This window comes from Pseudorasbora parva, chromosome 15, assembly GCF_024679245.1.
Source record: "Pseudorasbora parva isolate DD20220531a chromosome 15, ASM2467924v1, whole genome shotgun sequence".
In the NCBI taxonomy this organism is placed as follows: domain Eukaryota; kingdom Metazoa; phylum Chordata; class Actinopteri; order Cypriniformes; family Gobionidae; genus Pseudorasbora; species Pseudorasbora parva.
Window position 1 is genome coordinate 12,281,347 of NC_090186.1, and position 22,665 is coordinate 12,304,011.

Sequence of the window (22,665 nt, forward strand, 5' to 3'; positions counted from 1 at the left end):
GATTGTAGTTTCACAGCTTCAAATGGACTGTTCACATGGATTGTTCAGCCTAAAATGAAAATTTTGTAATATTCAATTGTATTCACTGAGATACAATGAGGACAGAAAGAGACTTCTTTTGTGTTCCACAGAATATACAGATTTGGAACGCAACGAGAGGGAGTAAATTACAGAATTTTTTGGGTGAACTAAACCTTTAAGATTCAAACCAGGAAAGAGCATATGTCTGGTTTGCTTTTAGTATTATTCCTACATTAGATAAGGTGGCTAGTGTCACTGTTAATGGTTTCAAAACAATGGTTCTTTCACATTAGCTATAGTAATTTTGTTATTAGTATACCAGAGTGCCTGGCGCAATGGAGATTTAAAATCTCATGTGTGTAACAGGGTCAACATCTTTGAACCGCTTCATTTCACACTCTAGCTTGAGCCCCACACAGGTCATTACTCCTCAAATCTACACACAGAGACCCCATTCACATTAGCATAGTTATTCGCTTGTCTGAGCCATGTCAGCCTAGCCAATTCTCAAAAAAGAAGCTGCGATCCCACAATTCATGAAATGAAATTGCTCAAAGATGGTACTTTTTTTAAAAACTCATTTAATTTACAGTGCCCATAATGAATTCTAGAACATTACTGATGCCATGAAAATACTAACTGTGAAACCACAAGCAAGGTGTTGCAATACTTGCATATTGTGTTTGTTTGGTGCCATTTAAAACATTTAGTCAAGTGGAGTTGTGTATTTCCAATGGAGCAACAAAATGTTGTCTCCTGCGGTTTATAAAAATGAGATAAAGGTGAAAAGGGTGGTGCCACAGAGGCTGGTCATCAAGCAAAAAGGAGGGCTTGGCGCTAGCTGCCCAGCACAAACACAGCACAGGTCAAAGGCACCGTAGAGAGTGAAGCCCGGTTCCCCAAAATACAAAGCTAAAGTTAGCTTGCTCCGTTTGCGATTGCCATGATAAGGACACACATACAGTTCTGTCTCCAGGCAGTTTTAAATATAGACAAGACTGAACATAATCAAGCTTGGCATGAGACATCGAGAGATTTTTTGCACTTTGTGGTTCGTGCTAACAGGTTTCCCATTATGTTCAGGTGTTGTTGTTTTCTCCTGACGTTGCTAATTGAGTTTGATTAAGTTTTGCTTCCTAGTTCACCGCAGCTTCTCGTCTGACCCGAGGGCTAGTTTAAATGACAGGACACTGTGGTGCTTGTAAAGATGATTTATTAAATAGTTCTTTTTTTTTACCCACAATGACTTACAATTACAAACCATGAAGAATGTTATACACACATGAGCAAATGCTTTGGAGTGAAGCAACATCTTAATCTCTTTTCCTCAGTGTAGACATTGTCGCAATAAAAATAAAAATAAATGGACCACAGTATGTAGACAACACAAATATGATTGACAAATACATAAGACTGCAATATCGCTTTGATCATACAGGCAAGTATTTTACAAACATAAAAATAGCCTACTTCATACAAAAAAAGAGAGCTCTTAACTAAAAAAAAAAAACGGAGGTAGGAACAGGCAGTTACCCGTTTCAAAAGCTGTGAAGTTCAATACTTTTGAATGTATAAAACAGAATCCTGGGGGGGAAAGCTTCCCACTTTCAAGCCCATCTAATCTCAACCATTTTAAACAAAAACAATGACAATTCATTAGTAAAATATAATAATAATAATAATAATAAAATAAAATAAACACTGTATAAAAATATGGCAATGTATATTTTGGTCATGCAGTGCTTTTTTCCATTTCATTCCTTTCCAACAAAGCAAGCCTTAAGGAAGTTTAAGACAAGAGACACAGTAATCTATATACATCAAATATACAGATTTACACCATACAAAAATATGTATAAGGCATAAGGAATAAATATTCTTATCCAGATATCGAAATGAATACATTCAGTTTAAATAAATAAGTATGGTTACTTCATGTAAAATACATATTTTCTATACAGAAAAATAGATTTTCTTTTACTTTTTTTTTTTCAGAGAGAGAGAGAGTTCAGGGAATTTACCAATCATTTACAACAATGTACCTGAATTAAATATCACCACTAACAATAAATAAATACTAAGGTATTTTTTAAAAATATAATGATAAAACTCAGTGGTATTACGTGTGTGTGTGTGTATGTGTGTGTGTGTGTGTGTGTATGTGTGTGTGTGAGAGAGAGAGAGCGCAGTGGTTGAGCTCTTCAGATCCCCCAGTGTGTGTTTGTATGTGTCAGATCAGTGGTTGAGTTCCTCAGGGCACTCGGCATCTGCTGGCAGGTCACTTGATCCAGGAATCTTCTTCCCATTCCAGGATGACACACACCAACACTTCCCCCTCTGACCATCCAGAGACGATTCACACTGCAGGGAAAACGAGACAGAGGGAGAGAGAGTGAGACGGGTCATTTCGTTCTCTAGAAACACAAGCTTGCTTGCACAGCCTAGTTCTCAGTCGAGTGTGGTTCTAACACTCGGCCATCACACGTATATCATCGTGTTGTTGAATATCGCACATTAAGCTTTATATACCACCACACAAACTCGCAATGTGAAATCAGGACTTGTTGGCTGTTTTCTGTAAAACTTGCACACAAGACTTCTCTTACCTGTTTAACTTTGTATAGACCATGTTTGTCACAGTTTGGAAGGTAGAATCTGGTCATTTTGTCTCCCAGTTTCTGCTGTGATTTAGTGATCTTGTCAAGGGCTGTCTGCAGTTCAATATGACAAGGACCCTAGAGAGATAAAAAAAAAAGGGTTATTTAGAGACATTTTTCAAATAAATGTTTTTATTAAACATGTATAAACTTTTATTTGGTGGTTATTCATAGTTCACAACAACATTGTTTCACATATTTAAGCAATTAGCCCAATATTTTTCTTATTACTACTATATGCTACTTATAATAATATGCTTTTTTAATGATTATTTGTTCTATTATCTAATGCATCAAGCCATGCATCCCAAATATATAGACTAGGGCTGAATCCGAGATCGACTCCTAAAACATCATTCACTATTCCAGGGCTTCGTTAGTCCACTACAGTTCACTTGAAGGATTGATTGAAAACTAGTGAGTGAATTCGGACAGCCGCTGTGTGTACATAGGCTGTACACTCGGTTTTGCGGTGTAATGTGGGATTGAATTAGTGCACTCATGAACATCCACTATGGTGTCTGACACCACTACAAATGGCTGTCCCCTCAAATAACGCCCTATTTGAAGGTATAGTGGATTTCGGATTCAGCCTAAGATCCTTGCCCTATGTAGCCTATAAGAGAAGTTCAAGAAAACTTATACTGCCCTCTTGTGGCCGCGGATGGTACCAGAGTCTCATTTTATATCTAGCTAACTAAACCGCATTTCTTTGGGACATGTATACAACAACTGAGATGCCTGAAGCTCACCTGCTCCACCAGTTTCTTGCGTATTGCGTTGACTTTGGCCTTCATGCTCTCTTTAGCAGTGATGACCCTCGGGTCGAAGGGCTTGCCGTGCCCGGTCACAAAGACCGCTGAGCTGCCTTCATTCACTGCCGTTTCCCCGTTGTGAGGCTCGGGATGATCTGAAGGGAAAAGCATGATGAGAATTATTGGTGTGGTATTGGTAAAAGTTGCATTTCAGTTGTTTCCGCAGTTACGTTTATGTCTTAACTGGGTTTGTCAAACATTTCGATAATGATAAAATCCGATAAATTAGTCCGAGCGCACATTTTCACCTGTCTCCAAATCGGCGCAAATGGAACAAGTCGCTGACTGACTCGCGTTCGCCAGAGCAGAGGTGGTAACCATAACAACGGAACGTCGCTCACGCGCTTTCTATACAGATTAGATTCGGGCGGCAAATCAAAAAGCTACAATTAAGTCTCGTCATCTGTAGCCTTATAAATGTCTTTATAGATTTACATATAATGAAAACTTTTTTGAGGTTTGCTCGACTGATCGCGCGCCTTATATTTATGATCTAATGCTGCAGAAATTTAAATTGTAGCTAGGCTATTAAAAAAAAGGGAATATCCTACCTCTTGAAAGCAGCTATTTATTCGCTGATATATTTAATGCAGAACTACATATCTGAAGCATTCAACTGATTTGTTAGCGTTGATGAAATCTCGTCAGTGGTTGAATCATCGAGGTGGCATGTGATCGAAAGCTACAATTACGAGCTAGCCTACTATTTGGATGGACGGCTATTATGCAGTCTTATTAGGCGTTGCAGCCTACCTGGCGATGGGTCGCTTTGGCTCTGATCAGGCTCGGGGGTCTCAGTGCACACCGCCTGTCCTCTGGTGAGTGCGTGCAGGGGTCGGGCTTCTCCGGGTCTCGGCAAGCAGCGGAGCCCCGAGCCGCAGGGCGCAGTGTAGATCCCGCACGGGTCACTCCTCTTCAACGCGCAGGCGAGGCAGCAGCCGCAGCCCGGCTCTCGAAGCACCTCCTCGCAGCCGGCATCCACCGCAGGACACTCGGCCAGCCTCTCCGGGGAGCACGGGGCGCAGCGGATAGGTTCCTGCCCAACCACTGGGGAAGCCCGGAGCCCCGGCGCTGAAAGGAGTGCGCTGAATGCTGCCACCCAGAAAAAGTTCAGAAGCAGTCTGTTCATCCCAAAGCAAGGATAAGAATAAATAGATAAATAAATATCGGCTGAAGTGTAATGAGGAGTTCCTCGCTGTCTTTGCGCTCTTCAAAATGACTAGCGCTCTCCGGGTCGCCTCGCGGTATTTATACGCGCACCGGGTCCCGCTGACACGCTCGTGTTTGACGCATTGGCAATATCAATGATTTCTTAAATGATCCCCCTCTACTCCGATTGGCTGGTGAAGATCCAGTCCGAGGTATTTCCTTGAACACAGCGCGTAAAATGCGTCACTGTTTATATCAGAACATAATATGTGTAATGGTGGAAAAAACATGTGCTTAGGCTACTACCCCAGAATAATCATATCTGGATGGACAATATTCAATAGGTTCAGTCAAGCAACTCAGCAGGAATGTAGGCTACATTGGCTAAATAAACAATGTTATTTTGTAATGATAACCCTGAAACCTTTTGTAATTTACTATATATATATATATATATATATATATATATATATATATATATATATATATATATATATATATATATATAAACGCTAGTGATAATAAATATTGTTATTGTTGTAAATATATGCTCTCAGAGTTAAACCAGGCAGTGCAGCCTGGTAATTATTTTAAGTATAATTAGTTCTAACTAGTAATTAGTTTGAACTCTTTTGAACTCTATTCTGCCACTTCATTCTGGATTGTGTGCCATTCATTCACTGCGACAAAAAGTGAAAGTATGCCTATTTGTAGCTCTCTCTGCAAATCCTTTTTTCTTGCAGTTTTTAATAGAAGCTTATGCTATATGTTTGTAATTTGTGATTTATTTTAGGACGGGGCGAACAAAGCTCCTCATTCATTAAGTTCCCCTTGAAAACTCTTATACAACCAATTTAGGATGCCAAAATGTCGCGTCCTAGTCCTTTGGTCTGGCATTCATTTGACGCGTTTATTTGGCGCCCATAATGAAGTGAGAGAGAGCGCGCTGCTCCATCTCTGTGGCAACGCGTGCACTCGCACTGTGGTACGTGACCTCACTCAGGTCAGGACGGGACCCCGATTTGGAAAGCTCGCGGCTGCCGCTATTGTCATTGCCCATTTCCCTGGATAATAATAGCCGCGCGGGAAAACGACATGATCACCTACACGTCTCCTCCTCTCCTCGACGCGCGTCAAGAGGCCTTTTGTCGTGGCCTAGCCGCGGAGTTTATGAATGGGCTACAGGATGTGACACTCAGCTGGGGAAGGGCGCTTTATTAATGTGTCAAATGCTAAACTCTCCAATGTCTCAGTCTGGAGGGAGTTTTGTGAGATCACATGATCCTCGCAATTGCCTTACGGTGTTGCATCATTTTTTTTTTCTTCAGCTAGAGTTTCAATGCGTGTCACGTGATAGAGTTGTCGGTTCACACGCGTGTGGAAGCTCGAGTATCTGCTGAGGGAGATAAAGCGGCACGAGCGTCATACCGGTAACAGTAGGCTACTCTGCTCTATCCTCAGACATGAATGCCTCAAAAAACATTATTGGGATAAATAATCTGAAAGTCTAAATGTTGGAGAATGTGTTACAGTGACACGCACGAGCACGACATACACACATTGCTATCTGTGTTCAGTGTGTTGACATAGACGTAGGGCCTAACTTATATGACTTTTATATTGTACAAAAAAACGATATTCTTTCTCCTTACACTAACCCTACCCCCAAACCTACCATTACGCAAAACATTATGCATTTTTACAGTTTAAAAAAACATGTATTAACCCATTTTCCTCATGTGGACCGCTGGCTGGTCGCGACAATGTAGCAAAATCACCGGTGATTTCAGATTTTACTATCATTGTGGGGACATTTGGTTCCAATGTAATATAAACCTGTACGCACTGAATACTTAATAAACAGCCAGTGTCTTTAAAAAACAACAACAACTTAATAAATAAGACCACCCTGATGTCAAAAAAACTCATTCTCATGTTGGCAGTTAGCATCATAATGTCCACAATTGATAAAGTCGTAGCTGATTTGGAAGTGCTCTATCACTGACAGACATAAAGCTATTTTGCTTAAGAGAGTCCAAGATTAAAGTAAAAACAGATTTGCTCATCAATATATTAGCACAATACTCTGTGTGTGTGTGTGTGTGTACTGGTGTTCCCTACATTATGGTACATACATAAGTTTTATGGTTCCCTACATAAGTTTAGTAATACCAGTAAATGTTGACTTTTGGTCCCTATGAGGAAACACGCTTGTAAATCAAACAGAATTATATTTTCTGAAAATGTAAAAATTAGAATTTTGTGTGATGGGTAGATTTAGGGTTAGAGGAATTTGTGCAGTATAAAAAAGCATAATGTCTATGGAAAGTGCCCATAAAACATGGAAATCTCCCTATATTTGTGCATATTGCTATAAAGAAATGTCTAGCCATTGTATAGAGCTGGGGTCATGTTTACATAGCATGCAACTAAAACAAGCACTTGTGCATGTCACTAAATAACATGTGGTGTTTCTGCTGTAGTATGACAGGTGGTAGTTTTATTGTCCAGCAGAAGCCGTGCACAAGCTGTGCTTGTGTTTTCAGCTCAAATTAGACAAAAACAAACCAGTCGGACATTTAACTTAAAAAATGTAACCTCTTTGAGGCAATAAAATGATGAAAACTTCGGGCCCATGTCCTTAAATAATCATCTACCACCCCCATGCCCCAATCCACCCCCGGTCCACCCCAATCCACAAGCCCATCTTTATTAACAACCTAACCAAATGACCTCAAATAAAGGAATGTGGAAGTGTGTTAACCCTTGTGGGAGTGAGTGCTGGCTGAATATCTTCAAACTCTTGAATATATTTTTCCCTTACAAGCTTTATGAAGTAAATCCGTAGCTAAGGAGAGCCATTTAGACAGCTTGTCTCGAGGATCTCGAGAGGCTGATATCATTGACACGTTCTAGACAGACAGGAAAAAGAGCTATCAAAACAGTGTCATTAAGGGTCAGGGCCAGACCCGCTTTGAAAGTAGCAGAGACAACATGCACAGCCACAATGACATCAGCAGAAAAAACATAAATAGCAGGACATAAAAGGTCATGTGCATTGCAAAACTCTTATGTTTAACTCCAAAAAAAAGGCATCAAAGAGGAATAAAAAATGAACAAGCATCCACGTTTAACCCTTGTGTTATGTCCTGGGTCAATTTGACCCGTTTTGATTTTTAAGGTTTCAGAAATATTGTGACTTTTTGTGAAATTTTGTGACTTTATGTAGGGTGATGAACATTCAAGACGCTTATTTTTTTTGACATGTAGCCTACACACAAAATTACTGTTACACGCATGATGGTCTTGGCAACTGTAGACCCAAAATAATAACATTTCTTGGTTATATATAACAAACAAATCTGTGGGGAAATAAGGAACAAACACGCAATGTCTTCACCACGTGAGCTGGATATTTATTAAAAATTAAAGTTCATCCATGCATTCATAATATTAGAATCTGAATGAAGCATATGCGGCATGTTTATTGCTTGGAAGTTCGATCTAGTTTAGCTCTAGGTAGGCCTCTGTCATGTCAGGCAAGAGTCTGTGGGCGGGGATACAGAATCAGCCGTTGGTCTTTTTCTGTTGAGGCGTTTCACCACACTCTAACGTCATTCCAAGGCACATTCTGAAATCTCGTTTGCTGGGCCAGTTGTCAATAAAAACTTTTCTTTTACTAACAAGGAAGCTTTCAGCTCCAAAACTGACAGGATATTCTTGTATTACCAAGACCTTTTTTATATATCAAAGGCTCAAGGGACAACCCCTTTGACAACTTTTTATTTTCAAAGTTTGTAAAATTAAAAAGTTGTTTGACCTGTTAACTGTCTCTTCCGCTTTTTGAGTGAGTGAATATGACTTGAACCCAACTTGAACTCCCAACCTAAATTGTTAAAAATCTTTAATACTTCAGAGCACAGACTTAAGTTTGGTTTCTGTTTAAAGGGAACACTTCACAGTAAAAAGTAATAAATGTAAAGTTTAAAAAAAGGTATAGAAATTTATGAAAATGTAAAAATTTTATTTTTATATTTTATATAAAATACATATTTTACAAAACTGTTCAACTCTAAAACGTAATAAAACAAATATCTGAACAAGTTCTGCGTTAAATTTTAGGTTGATATCTAAAAAAATAACTTTCTGTAAGATTTTTTTGTGCACAGTTCCAAACTTTTTCACTAGATATGTAAACTACCAGTGACCATATAAGAACTCTTCGATTTCCATGTATGGTTTGAGTGATCTGAAACAAATTTTCCATACTTTTAAAAATATCTATGAAGTAGACATCTTATTCAGAAGTAGTTTGTGTAGTAATGTTAATGTTTGATTTGAGTTCAGTCTCTAAAATACATATAATAATTAGGGCCGGGACTTTAACGCGTTAATTAAGATTAATTAATTATGTGACTTTAACGCGTTAATTAATTACGCAAAAAAAATAAAAAAAAATTAACCGCATTTATTTTTGCACCGCGGAACGTTTTTCAATAAATCAGTTTCGACGGACCGATTTTACTGGAACACCAACTAGCGCTCCGGAGTCACGACCTATGGTCACGACAACAACATGGGTGTCTCAATCAGCTGCCTAGTTCAGTAGTCAGGGCACTGATCAGGGAGTCAGTCCATTGACTTATGTCTTGATCAGTGCCCTGACTAGGGAACTAGGGAGCTGATTGAGACGCAGGGCATGAGTGAACATGAGCGGAGAAGCTGATGAGACTGCTTTGCTTGGCCCCGTGGATGGGAAATTTTGTTTTAAAAAACGAAAGAATGGAAGCGTCGTCAAGAGCATGGTTGTGTGCAAGCGATACAACAAGGAATTAGCGTATCACCGCAGGCAGCACATCGAGCCTCAAATATCACAAATATGCTTTTGCTAAACTTAATGGCAAACATTGCGCTGGTCTGATGGACTGAAATAAATAAACAATATTTTGTTGATTAAGCTTATGTATTCAGTCATTATTCAATGGTATACTAAAAATACATGTGAAAAATTACTTCTCATTGTTCTCAGGTCAAATATTTATATGCGATTAAAATGCGATTAATTTCGATTAATTAATTACAAAGCCTCTAATTAATTAGATTAATTTTTTTAATCGAGTCCCGGCCCTAATAATAATATGAAAAGAGTATATTGCTATTTATCTATTGCGCTGTCATTTCTTTTGAAAATCAATCACCAAATATGAAAATTAGAGTCTGAAATCTTTCAGATGCTACACAGCTTGTCAAGATTACTTTTGGTTTAGACTTTCAGTGGGGCAAAATGTATTTAGTCAGCCAACAATTGTGCAAGTTCTCCCACTTAAAATTTTCATCACAGGTACTCTTCAAATATGAGAGACAGAATGAGAAAAAAAATCCAGAAAATCTTATTGTCTGATTTTTAAAGATTTTGTTTGTAAATTTTGGTGGAAAATAAGTATTTGGTAACCTACAAAAAAGCTAGATTTCTGGCTCTCACAGACCTGTAACTGTAGGGGTGTGCGATATTGACAAAAAATTATATCTCAATATTTTCTGGGATTTTTTCGATAACGATAATTAGATGATATTTTGCTGAGCGTGTTATTGTGCTGGTATATCTTGGTGCTGGTGACCAGCTGACTCCTGAAGTTTTTTAAATTCTTAATATTCTGTGTGGTGGTCAGTTCACAGCAGTGACAGGAATCATCTTTCCCCCCCAAAAAAAATTATGTATTTTTTTCCTTTTATGAGCATTTTGTAACACAGAAGTGGCATTAACACAGACTATTTATTGAGCTTAGAGGTGACAAATAACCTGCAGTTATGCATGAATAATGTTTTGATGTTTTAAACACAACATTGAATACTGATATTTGAAATTATTTAAAACATGAACAGATACTTTAAAACCGCCAGTAGGCGGCAGCAAGTCACTGTTAATGAGAGAGTCATTAAGATTCAACCGATTCATTCGATTCAACCGATACATTCAATTGATTAATTCAGGAACAAACCCCGATTACAGTGCTGTGACTGCTTTGAACTTTTCTCTTTGGCGAAATAGAGTAAACATGGGCAATATGGTGTCTAAAATGTAAGTATCTTAATATTAAATTCTTGTTTAGTAAACTTGTGTAAAATAAATATCACATTATGATATAAATATAGACTCACGCAGTGAAGGCGTACACACACACTAGTCTAATCTTCAAGACTACATCGCGTAGTGTATGTGCACACACACTCTGGGTGTGTGTTAGGGATATACTCGATAATGTTAGATCGCACATCGTTAAAAGAACAATTATGATATTATCGCAGATTATATATATCGCACACCCCTACCTGTAACTTCTTCTTTAAGAAGCTCCTCTGTCCTCCACTCGTTATCTGTAAAAACTCATTCCACGCAAAATCTCACCCCGTGGGGTCAAAATGATCACAAGAACGGTGAGCAAAAGCAGAATTCCAGAACCACATGGGGGGACCTAGTGAATGACCTGCAGAGAGCTGTGACCAAAGTAACAAAGGCTCAATTCCTGCAGTGCCAAACATGTCCGGGCTCTTCTGAAGTTTGCTAGAGAGCATCTGGATTATCCAATGAGGATTGGGAGAATGTCATATGGCCACATGAAACCAAAATATAACTTTCTGGTAAAAACTCAACTTGTCGTGTCTTTGGAAAATCTTTGGAGGGAGTTGAAAATCTGTGTTGCCCAGCGGCAGCCCCAAAACATCACTGCTTTAGAGATCTGCATGGAGGAATGGGCTAAACTGCCATCAACAGTGTGTATAAACCTTTTGGCGACTTAAACATTTGACCTCTGTCATTGCCAACAAAGGCTAAACAATAAAGTATTGAGGTGAAATTTTGGTACTGACCAAATACTTATTTTCCACCATAATTTGCAAATAAATTCTCATTCTGTCTCTCATAGTTGAAGTGTAGCTATGATGAAAATGACAGGCCTCTCTCATCTTTTTAAGTGGGAGAGCTTGCACAATTGGTGGCTGATTAAATACTTTTTTGCCCCACTGTACACTGTAAAAAATTTGTGTAGTTTTTTGTTGGTTTAACTTAAAAAAGTAAGTAATCTGGTTGCCTTAAAATTTTGAGTTTATTAAAATTAAAAATTTGAGTTGATACAATTAAGGAAATTTGTTTAATAAATAGAAACTCAAAATATTATTGTATCTGAACCACATAAAAATGTGATAAATCATGAAAATAGCACTATTTGGCATGTTTCACTGCGTCATCAGAAATAAAACACACACAATTACCTAATATACTTATAAAATCTTTTAATAATATTTTAATAAAGGTTGCCGAATCTCAAAAAATGTTCATTGTATTAACTAAAAATTTTAATTTCAATGAACTCAAAATTTTAAGGCAAACAGGTAAGTTTTTTTCTAAACCATTTTTTTACAGTGTAGATATTATTGTGATAAATGTATAATGGCAAGAAAAATATAGGTTTAAATATTTTTATAAATCTTAAATTCAGTATTCTTTTTTAATGTGTGAAAAGTATTGATGTTAAAGGAATACTCCACTTTTTTGGAAAATAGGATCATTTTCCAACTCTCCACTATAGAGTTTTAACATTTTTGAATCCATTCAGCTGATCTCTGGATCTGGCGGTATAACTTTTAGCATAGCTTAGCATATATCATTGAATCTGATTAGATTTTTTTTTCATGTATTAACTTGCACAGATAAAGTAAATAGAATCAGTTTTCATGAAGACTTTAAAGGGGACACTTTTTACAAGATATAAGTAATATAAGTCTCAGTTGTCCCCAGAATATGTGTCTGTAAAATTTCAGCATAAAATACCCCACAGATAATTTATTATACCATGTTGTTAATGAGCATTTTTGAGTGGAAGGAAAAACATGCTGTTTTGTGCATGTATCTTTAAATGCAAATGAGCTGCTGCTTTCAAGTTTTGGACACTTGGAAAGTGAAATGTCCAGTGTGATGCTAAAAGTGCATTTAGTTTTATCCAAAGCAGATGAACATGAATCTAGCAAGATTTTCTTAAATGTTCAGTGAAATGTTAAAGGGTTAGTTCACCCAAAAATGAAAATCAATTAATTAATTAATTACTCACCCTAATGTCGTTGGACACCCATAAGACCTTCACAAATGAAGATATTTTTGTTTAAAGCTGATGGCTAAGAAAGGCTTCAGATAGGCCTCCATTGGCATTCAGTACATTCCCACTCACAAGACCAATAAAGGCACTAAAAACATCGATACAAAGTCCATCTCACTACAGTGGCTGTACAATAATTTTACAATGCGACGAAAATAGTTATTGTGCGCACAAAATAAAAATTACGACTTTATCCACCAAGTTATTGACGTGAACTTGAAGCATGCGCGAGAATATGACGCAGATCCACCATTCAGATATATGACCCAGAAGCAAGGAGGAGCGCCGCTATCGTGTGAGTTCACATCCGAGACCTACACGGAAGACAATAACTTGTCGGATAAAGTCATTTTTTTTATTTTTTTGCGCACAAAAACTATTCTCATCGCTTTGTAAAATTATTGTACAGCCACTGTAGTGAGATGGACTTTTTAGACAATTAGAGAACCTTTAAAGAACTATACAGGGGCTTCCTTGTTACCCCTTTTCCACCAAAGCAGTTTGAGTGCTGGTTCAGAGCCAGAGCCTAGTTTCAAATCAGTTCTTTGTCTTTCGACACCCAAAGCACCAGTTCTGAACCAGGTAAAGTGGTTCTTAAGTTGCACCAAAACATTGCTGGACTAGAAGAACCGCTTGCGTCACGGTGGGTTACCATGCCCAACAAGATGAACACAAACTTGTTATTGGTATTTTTTTAAATAGCTACTAATCAAGCTAATAGCTGCTCGATTGTAATCTCCGTCTGCACAAATTATGGCACACTGACTGCACAAATGTGTTGGATTCGATGCTGATGTAGGTTTGCAAAGCCATGAGCATCAATAATAACGCAACATTCACCATTGTTGATGGAAGGCTTGTTTGAGATGCAGTGCAGATGGGTTGCTGTGTGACATAAAAAAATACTTAAAGTGAGAGCATACGACTCCTTATGCTTTTGAAACGCGCTTGCATAACTTTGATATCATACTCTGAATGCTCTGCGCAGCGCCAATGCATTTCGAACAAGCCTGGTGTGTTTGTATTTCCCGCTGCCCCCCTAGCGTTGCCTAGAAAGATAAGACGAATACAGTGATGTAAGACCTAGCTCTGTGGTGGCTCTTTAGCCTGTGAAAATGCAAACCGGTTCTTAGAAGGCTCGTCAGTCAAACCAGCTTTGAACTAGCACTAGCTCTGAACTAGCACATGGTTCATGCTGGTGGAAAAGGGGTATGTATGGCAGTGGTGCTATATAGCACCTTAACCACCCCAAAGAACAGCTGAAGAACCACATTGGGCATAACAGGTTCTTTAAATAGTAGCAGTGCTATGTAGAACCTTTTTTTGTGTGTGTACCTGAGATCCTAAGGTAACATAAAGTGAAAACTATCAACATTTATTTCCATTCCTACTGCTGGAAAGCATGATTGTGGAATGTCCTTCAGGGTCAGTCATGGCTAATGATAATCTAGTGATTAGTGTATCTTAAATCCTTTCAGATGTCTGTGAAACACACGCATACACAGAGATCAGTCAGTTTAGTCAGAGACCTCTGAGCTTCCCGCCGTACATATCATTTGGACTGAAATGTGAGATGAAAGAAATTACATACACAAGCTCACAAGCACACACACACACACACTTTGTCATAAGCGTCACCTTTTACCCACATTGTCCACCAAGAGTTGAATGAAATGTTTGCTGGTTATGAATACATGACTTTGGATCAGAAATATCATAGATGATTGTGGGTGTGACCACACATGTTTGTTGTTTAAAGAAGCAGCTGCTCCCGGTGCCAGAACTCCTGTCACAGCGTGCATTTCCATCAATTCTCATGCAAGCCTTTATTCCCGAGATGTACACACACATATAGGATGACTCTTACCTCGCTGGACCTGAAGAATTTCCTTCTTCCTTGTTGGTTAATGTTATGTACACTATGTACTTCTGGAAATTGTTGTGGTCTGTAAACTTTATAATTGGTTTGGATGTAGTGTGTACTTGTGGTTACGTATACGTAATACATAGGTCAGTGTGTCAAAATTATTTTATGTGTGTGTGTGTGCGCGCGCACTAGTGTGTCTGGGAAAACTTTCTTGTATGCGCTCTCATGCGCAGGCCTCCATTGTGTGTGGCTTCCTCTGGCCCGTCTCTCCAGCCAACTTTGGAATGGCCAAACGAGAGGTGTTTATTTGGCCAACGGTAAAGTCCAGGCATATCTAACACTCATTTATATACATACACTGACACATACACACACACACACACACACACTCACTTGCTTGAGTTTCTCTCTGTCAGTACATGCTGGGCAAACCCACATGTGATTGTGTCTTCACCAGAGATGTTGTAATTCTTGACTTTTGACTTCTTTACCATGTTACAAATCACTCATTAAATCTGACAGAATTTAAATAACCTGCAGTGCAATACAATTACGTAGACATGTCAGAGCTGTGCCACTCCTGTGGAATGAAATCTCAATGACGCAGAACGAACATATTCATTACTCTTCAAAAGATATTCATATTCATTACCATTCTAAAAAATTGGGGTTGGTACGGTAAGTCTCTTAAGCTCATCAAGCTGAATTTTCAGCATCTTTTCAGTGTCACATGATCCTTCATAAACCATTCTAAAATGTTAATTTGTTGCTTAAGAAATATTTCTTATAATTATCAATGTTGAAAAAGCTGACATTTTTTACATTGTATTTACATTTGACTGTATTAAAAATGATTTTAACATTTTTAATACAATATTGATTGTATTAAAAATGACTTGCATGTAATTACATCTGTAATTAATATTACATTTATAATTACACTGTTCACCCTTCCCTTACACTTAACCCTACCCTTAAACTCACCCATACCACCACACCTGTCCCTAACTCTACCCTTAAACTTACCCATACCACCACACCTGTCCCTAACTCTACCCTTAAACTTACCCATACCACCACACCTGTCCCTAACTCTACTCTTAAACGTACCCAAACCACCACACCTGTCCCTAACTCTACCCTTAAACTTACCCATACCACCACACCTGTCCCTAACTCTACCCTTAAACTCACCCATACCACCACACCTGTCCCTAACTCTACCCTTAAACTCACCCATACCAACACACCTGTCCCTAACTCTACACTAAACTTACTAAACTTTTTTTTATGTAAGTACATAGCAGTTAAGGCCACCTAATATAAACATTTTTTTCTTTAATCAAGACAATTTTTGTGTTGCAATCATTGTATTGTAGATACAATTATTTGACTTTCCCTTGTCCCTTTCCCTTAAGTTTCCCTTGTTTAATTAAGCTTTGCATTCATGTGCCAATCCACATGCTAAAAAAGTTAGCTGTTCATTAAAAATGTTACAGCCCCTTATGATGATTCCAATGAGTCGAGTTATCTAATCACACCAATCACAAGTGACGATTGACTGAGGCTGAGCCGAAGGGCTGAGGGAGCCCGGAGGAGCAAAGAGAGCACAGAGGCGATAGGCTGACAGGCAACGGTGTAGATGTGGGCCTGGAGGCTTGAGGTGAATCCACATCCCCTTGCTGAGCTGTACATAGTAAGCGTTGGGGGCAGAGCCAAGGAGCAGGACAAGGAGCTGATCCAGGGACTGGGCATGGAGGAGATGGGACCAAGAAATTGTCAGAGAACATAGGCAAATAAATATCTCTGGACGGGACTGGAGCATTCAGATAGCCAGATGGGACCGGCAGATAAGGCGAAGAATTGAGAGTGGGGATGGACTGAGCAGTGCGCATAGATTCCAGGACTGATGTTAGCCAGCTCTGGCTCCAGGACAGACTTGTGGCTTCCTTTGGCTCACAGACTGTGATGGAGAATTCGCTGTGCTGGAGCACCCAGCCCAAATACTTCAACAAACTCCTCTGGGAAGAGGAGGAGGAGAAACGCTGCTGGTGAGTCCATGCTTTACCCACCCGTAAAAATACCTCCCTTATGTTTACAAGCTCTGACTTCAGTATAAAGAATTACATTTCTTCATATCTTTCCGCAAATCTCTTAAAACATTCCATATAGATGACAATGACCTCTTGTGCCACGTAGTGATCACCTGCCTCAGTAAAATCTTACAATTAAACGTCTTAGCTAATACTTAAATGTAATTGTTATACTGGTGAGTCATGCTTTTTGTTGGTGGTAAAAAGTGCATGATGATCTGCCAAAAGCCCATTACATTGCGACCTGCTGCCAAACTCATCATATTGTCAAATGAATGGTGCAGTCTGTTTCGCTGCTATTTTGGTATATTTCATGTTGCCAAGTTTGAGCTTGTTAATCCTTGCAACTGAGTTTCATTGTTTGAGAGTGTGGTTGATGATGCAGATCTCATGTTTTATCAAGGGGACACTGACGAAAGGTTTCACTGTGTTGCTGAGGGCAAACTGGAATGTGTGGCACTTTTCACAAAAAGGACCTGAAACTCCAGAAAAATTCAAAGTAAATAAAAATAGATATATATAGTATATTTTTACAAATGATCTGTTAAAGTAGTCACTTTCCTTTCAGAAAAGCTTGGTCTTATTTATAAGCTTAAATTAGATACATTTTATATGAGCTGCTTTATTTTTATTTTTAAGGTGCATGTAATATATTTGCTGTAAAATATCCAAAAACCACCAGGCCAGTGTTATATATTTTGTTCAGCTGAGTTCTTACAATATCCCAAATGTTTCCAACTATTGGTAAATTGTGAGAAAATTGCTATTTTAACCAAGGAGCCGGGACGTCTGAAGGAGTCGCCTGTCAATTGCGTCATCTGCGTTACCCTTGGTTTTGGTTTTATTTGGCAGAAACGCTTTACTCTTAGCAGTGTGACAAAGTGTCACAGTAGCCGCTGAGCGAATGCACAGAGTAACATCATAACATTTTTAAACACACTTAAATGTATCTAATATGATAAACAGAGTTGCGTTACCGCATACTCATGGCTGGAAAAGCGGAAATGGCGCAGATGACAGTGTCCCGTTAAAATAAAAGTCCTTCTGCTCACGAGACGTGTGTTTGCGCAACAATCGCTTCAGCGGCCTTGCTCAGCTCCCTCAACACTCGGTCCTGCTCTGCTTCATACTACAGTAACATTAATAATCACATCCATGAACATGATTTCTGCCTGAGTCCTATCCCGATTCTTTTCCACCGGCTGTGAGGTGAAGACCACATGTCCCAAGATTGTGTGCTCAAACCTGGCATCATCAAACTACACCTTTGTTTTGAATAGGCACCCTCTAGCTGTTACGTGTAGATGTATCAAGGATGAAGATTCCAAGACTTCCAAAACTCAAAGGAACTTTATTTACAATTAACTGGTCTTTACAAGAAACATCTAACACTGTCTCAGAACGTAGCAAACATAGAGGAACATCAATGGTGCTAACATTAAGACCAGACAAAGACATAGTGAAAACCAGGAACTTAAATACAAACACTGATGACAGACTAACGAGGGGGAACAGGTGACACAAATTAAAAGACACAGCTGACAATACTTAATAGACACGGGGACTGAGTGTGGCGGGAAAACTCGAAAAAAGGAACGTGACCAAACTGAAACCAGGAAGAACATGACGAAAACACAAGAGACGAAGACTAGATTGTGACATAACTCCCCCCTCCCGGTAGGCGCGTCCTCGCGCCTTACGAGTCCACCAGGGAGGGGGGGGGCGGGCACCCTGAAGTCCTGGGGACTGGGACCTGGCTAGCTGGCTGACTTTCAGGGTGAGGCCATGGCGGGTCCGGAGCCTGGGGTAGCCATGGCGGGTCTGGAGCCTTGGGAGGCCATGGCGGGTCTGGAGCCCCCCCCCCCCCCCCCATTTTAGGGGATTGGCTGGTAGGCTCGTGGGTGGCTGGAGTGGGGTGCTCGTGGGCGTCTGGAGGCGGCTTTGGGAAGCCTGGAGGAGGAGGCTCTGGCAAGCCTGGAGGAGGCGGCTTTGGGAAGCCTGGAGGAGGCGGCTCTGGAAAGCCTGGAGGAGGCGGCTCTGGGAAGCCTGGAGGAGGTGGCTCTGGGAAGCCGGGAGAAGGAGCGGGCTCGCGAAGGGCTGGAGTGGGCCCGCGACGGGCTGGAGCGGACCCGCAAAGGGCTAGAGCGGGCTCGTGAAGGGCCTGGAGCGGGCTTGTGAAGGCGTGGAGCGTGCTCGTGAGGGCATGGAGCGGGCTCTGTAGTGCCTGGAGTGGGCTTTTGAGGGCATGGAGCGGGCTCTTGGCCGCCGGGAGCGGACACTTGGACGATGGGAGTGGATTCTTGGTTGATGGAAACGGACTCTTGGATGATGGGAGCGGACTCTGTGAGGGGTTCAGACCAGAAATCAATGAGCCAGCCCTCCTCTGATGGTGATGGTGGCCTTTTGGGCTGGAGGCTCGGGCTTATTGCTGGCCCTTCTCGGCCACGTGGTTTCCTCTTGGCCGGCGGGACCTCAGCAGATGGTCCACTGGAGGAGTGAGTGCTGGCAAACTGGCCCGGCCGTGGATGTCGTTGATGGTTTCGGACGAGGCACACACTTTTCGATCTCGTAAGGGGAACCATTAAGAAACAAAACTAGATTGATGGTTTCAACTAAGGAGTACGTACAGAGAGCGTCCATAAATCAGATGGTGTCCTCATCGAAACCCATCAAGAACGCCGCGTTAAGCGGGGCATCTGGCCAGTTTATCAGATGCGCCAGCTCAGAGAATTCCTCCGCGTACCTCTCCAGCGGCCGTCCGTCCTGCCGGAGGCCCCACAACCGGTTTACCGCTGATGAGGTCGCTGCTGGCACCTTGGGGAGCCCGGGAAAAAAGAAGATACCCATCTTCGAAGCGGAAGTCTTGTCAGTTGTGGTCCGGTCTTCTGTTGTGTGTAGATGTATCAAGGATGAAGATTCCAAGACTTCCAAAACTCAAAGGAACATTATTTACAATAATCTGGTCTTTACAAGAAACATCTAACACTATCTCAGAACGTAGTAAACATAGAGGAACATCAATGGTGCTAACATCAAGACCGGACCAAGACAGTGAAAATATATAAGAATATTTTGTATTCTCAAAAACTTTTCTTAAAAATGTTCTTATCTTTTTTCTTATGATTGTTCTTAAGATACAATTTAAGAAGTATTCATATTCACGAAAAGAATGCTCTTAAAAATCATCGTAAATAACTTCTTAAAGTTAGAATAACATCAAACCTATCTTAAATAGCCAAATGTAAGATGTTTAACCAATTTATTGGGTTGTTTCAAATATTAAGCATTACAACATAACAGTAGCTAGTTAAATATAATATTTATAACTAATAGTATAAAACCAGCAAAGCACGCACCAACCGGCAAGACAATAGCGGATGAGAAACTCCACATAATTTAAAAATACTACTGTAATTGTGTCACAAACAGTAGTTTTAAGACTTTTTCAGGCGAGAATGTACTTGTTTAAAGATTAAATCTGTGGGTTATTTATAAAGAGAGCACCTATATGACAATTTTATCTGGCGTTTTCGGAGTTGTGAGAGCCCATTCGGTGTATGAATGAGAGAGTGAATGGGTGAATGTGAAGCAAGATTTAAAGCGCTTTGGATGGCCGTGGGTCTGTTAAAAGCGCTATATAAATGCAGTCCATTTACCATTTACCATAATTTTACAGGTATTATTTATGCTCTAACAGCAACATTACACACTAACTAAAGTTTGAAAGATGGAATCGTGAATCGCGATGGGACCTTTAACTTTTTTCTTAAGAAAATTTTTGTGAATCCAGCCCCAGGAACTTAAATACAAACACTGATGACAGACTAATGTGAGGGGGAACAGGTGACACCGATGACGAGACTCAGCTGACAATACATGCGATACAATACGACTTAATACACGCGGGGACTGACTGTGGCGGGAAAACTAGAACAAAGGAAGAACATGAGGAAAACACAAGAGACAAAGACTAGATTGTGACACTAGCAGAGTGAAAAGTTACATAGAGCAGCTTTAAGTGATTTTTTTTAACCCTGTTATTTTTTAAATTTAGTTTTCAAAACAATGTTATAGCAATAAACAAAACAAAAACTGAAATAAAAACAAAATAAAAAGCCATTCAATTTTTTATTTATTTTTTATGTAACAAATTTATAGGTACATTTACATGACAACAGTGTACAAAAAAAAAATCTTTGCATTTTTTTTACATACAGGCAACAACGTCATCAAAATTTCTATTCACACAGATCCGAAAAACTGACTAAAACGCTGTATTATGCATGTCAGGCTAGTAGTTGGTGATGTCATTTTATAAAAAAACACTACACACATCGACTGCACATGTCACCGTTTTCACAAATTCATGTCTTTGTAGTTCACACGGAGACAATAATGGTATCGTTTTACAAAAAGTTTGCGAAAATTAGGACCCCGAAACGCAGTTGTCATTTAAATGAACCTTAACAAGTCTAACCATTCTAACATCTCATAATGTTTAGGTGGAAACGGTGTTGTGTAAATGCCCCTTGGTATAAATCAAGCTGTTTCTCAAAAGAGACTAGCAAGTTTGCAATTACATGTTGTTTTTTGTTATTAAAGCAGCACTTGGCTACTTTTGCTCTCGGGGTCCCCCTACAGTTTGGAAAACATAATGTCCTCAACTACTGTCGTAAGATCTGTCATCCTACAACAGGGGATGCCATCGCGCATGCATTTGTTGACATGACAACCCTGATAGCCCTGAACTAGTGATGCGTGGGTCGTCTCATAACCCGCGGACCCCGTATGTCTATTTAATGGTCGTGGGTGCGGGGCGGGTTGTAAAAATATATACAGTGGTGCGGTGCGGGCCAAATAACTTCATAAAAGTGGCGCCACGGGTTGGTGCAGCACTAACAGCTAACCTGAACACTGCAAGAGGAGTTCAGAGTTCTTCTGGCGTTGGGTGTGAAATGTCTTCATCCCAGGTAACGTTACAGTTAGTGGCATGTTTCAGCATGTCATATGAATATAATTTCATGGGTTTTATTTTTTTCAAACGCCAAATAATCACGATGCTCACGTTTACAAGCCAGCGTCATTATAGTAGTCTATTGATTACTGTTTTACAGAATCTATATGATACTTCAGTTCAATGTTTGAGTGGTAGGTAATCACCATAGCAAGCAGGACAGCATCGGTCGGGCACGCCTCCTTCAGCTCACGCCAACGAGCAAACACTGGTAACATGTTGATCCTCGTCCTGCCTTTAATCCCATCAATTTTTCGTTTCCTCTTATTGCTTTCCTCCAACAAAACCTTTTCTTTCTTATTTGTCTCTGCTGCTTCGGACATGACTATATTATCCGACGAACAAAGTTGGGCTCGCACGTCTGAATTTAAGGAGGTGTGGGTGTTGGTGGAAGTGACGTATATGCCGTAAAGCAGTCGAATTTTGTAGTTCTTTTTGTTCTCGGGTTACTACCCGAAACCCGAAGTTTAAAAGTAAGATTAAAAATGATACAGACTCCATCAGGCTTTGGCAGACGTGTCATTCAACCTATTGTAAGTCGATTTATCATCACAAGAGTCTTAAAAAATATATTATGAAGGTTGAAAAGTTACCTAGTGTTGCTTTAATAAACTTTACATTTTCTGTGAATTGAAAAAAAAACCTTTTATTTGATTATCAATACCTTTTGCAATAAGGTTAAAGTTTGATGAACAGGGCATAAATAAATCAAATATTGTTTCACATATTTTAAAGGTGATGAGTGTGGTATTTATGAGGATATATTGACAGAAATGCAAAATAATATAGTCAATTTGTTTATATATGTTTTAAGTGAAGTATAAAGACCTTACATGATTAACCAATATGTTTTTATTACCTTATGCTGCGTTCACAAGGATCATGCAAATTGAGCGTTT

At 39.6% G+C, this 22,665-nt stretch overlaps 1 protein-coding gene across 1 annotated transcript; it reads right to left on the minus strand.

The window, feature by feature from the left end:
* Window positions 1-1,217: 1,217 nt before the first annotated feature.
* On the minus strand, window positions 1,218-4,720 carry igfbp1a (insulin-like growth factor binding protein 1a). Its single transcript, XM_067417147.1, has 4 exons — window positions 4,247-4,720; window positions 3,431-3,588; window positions 2,628-2,756; window positions 1,218-2,382 (listed from the first exon to the last, which is right to left on the minus strand). Exons 1-4 carry the CDS (start codon window positions 4,620-4,622, stop codon window positions 2,257-2,259), a joined length of 789 nt encoding a protein of 262 aa, XP_067273248.1. The 5' UTR covers window positions 4,623-4,720; the 3' UTR covers window positions 1,218-2,256.
* Window positions 4,721-22,665: the final 17,945 nt, after the last annotated feature.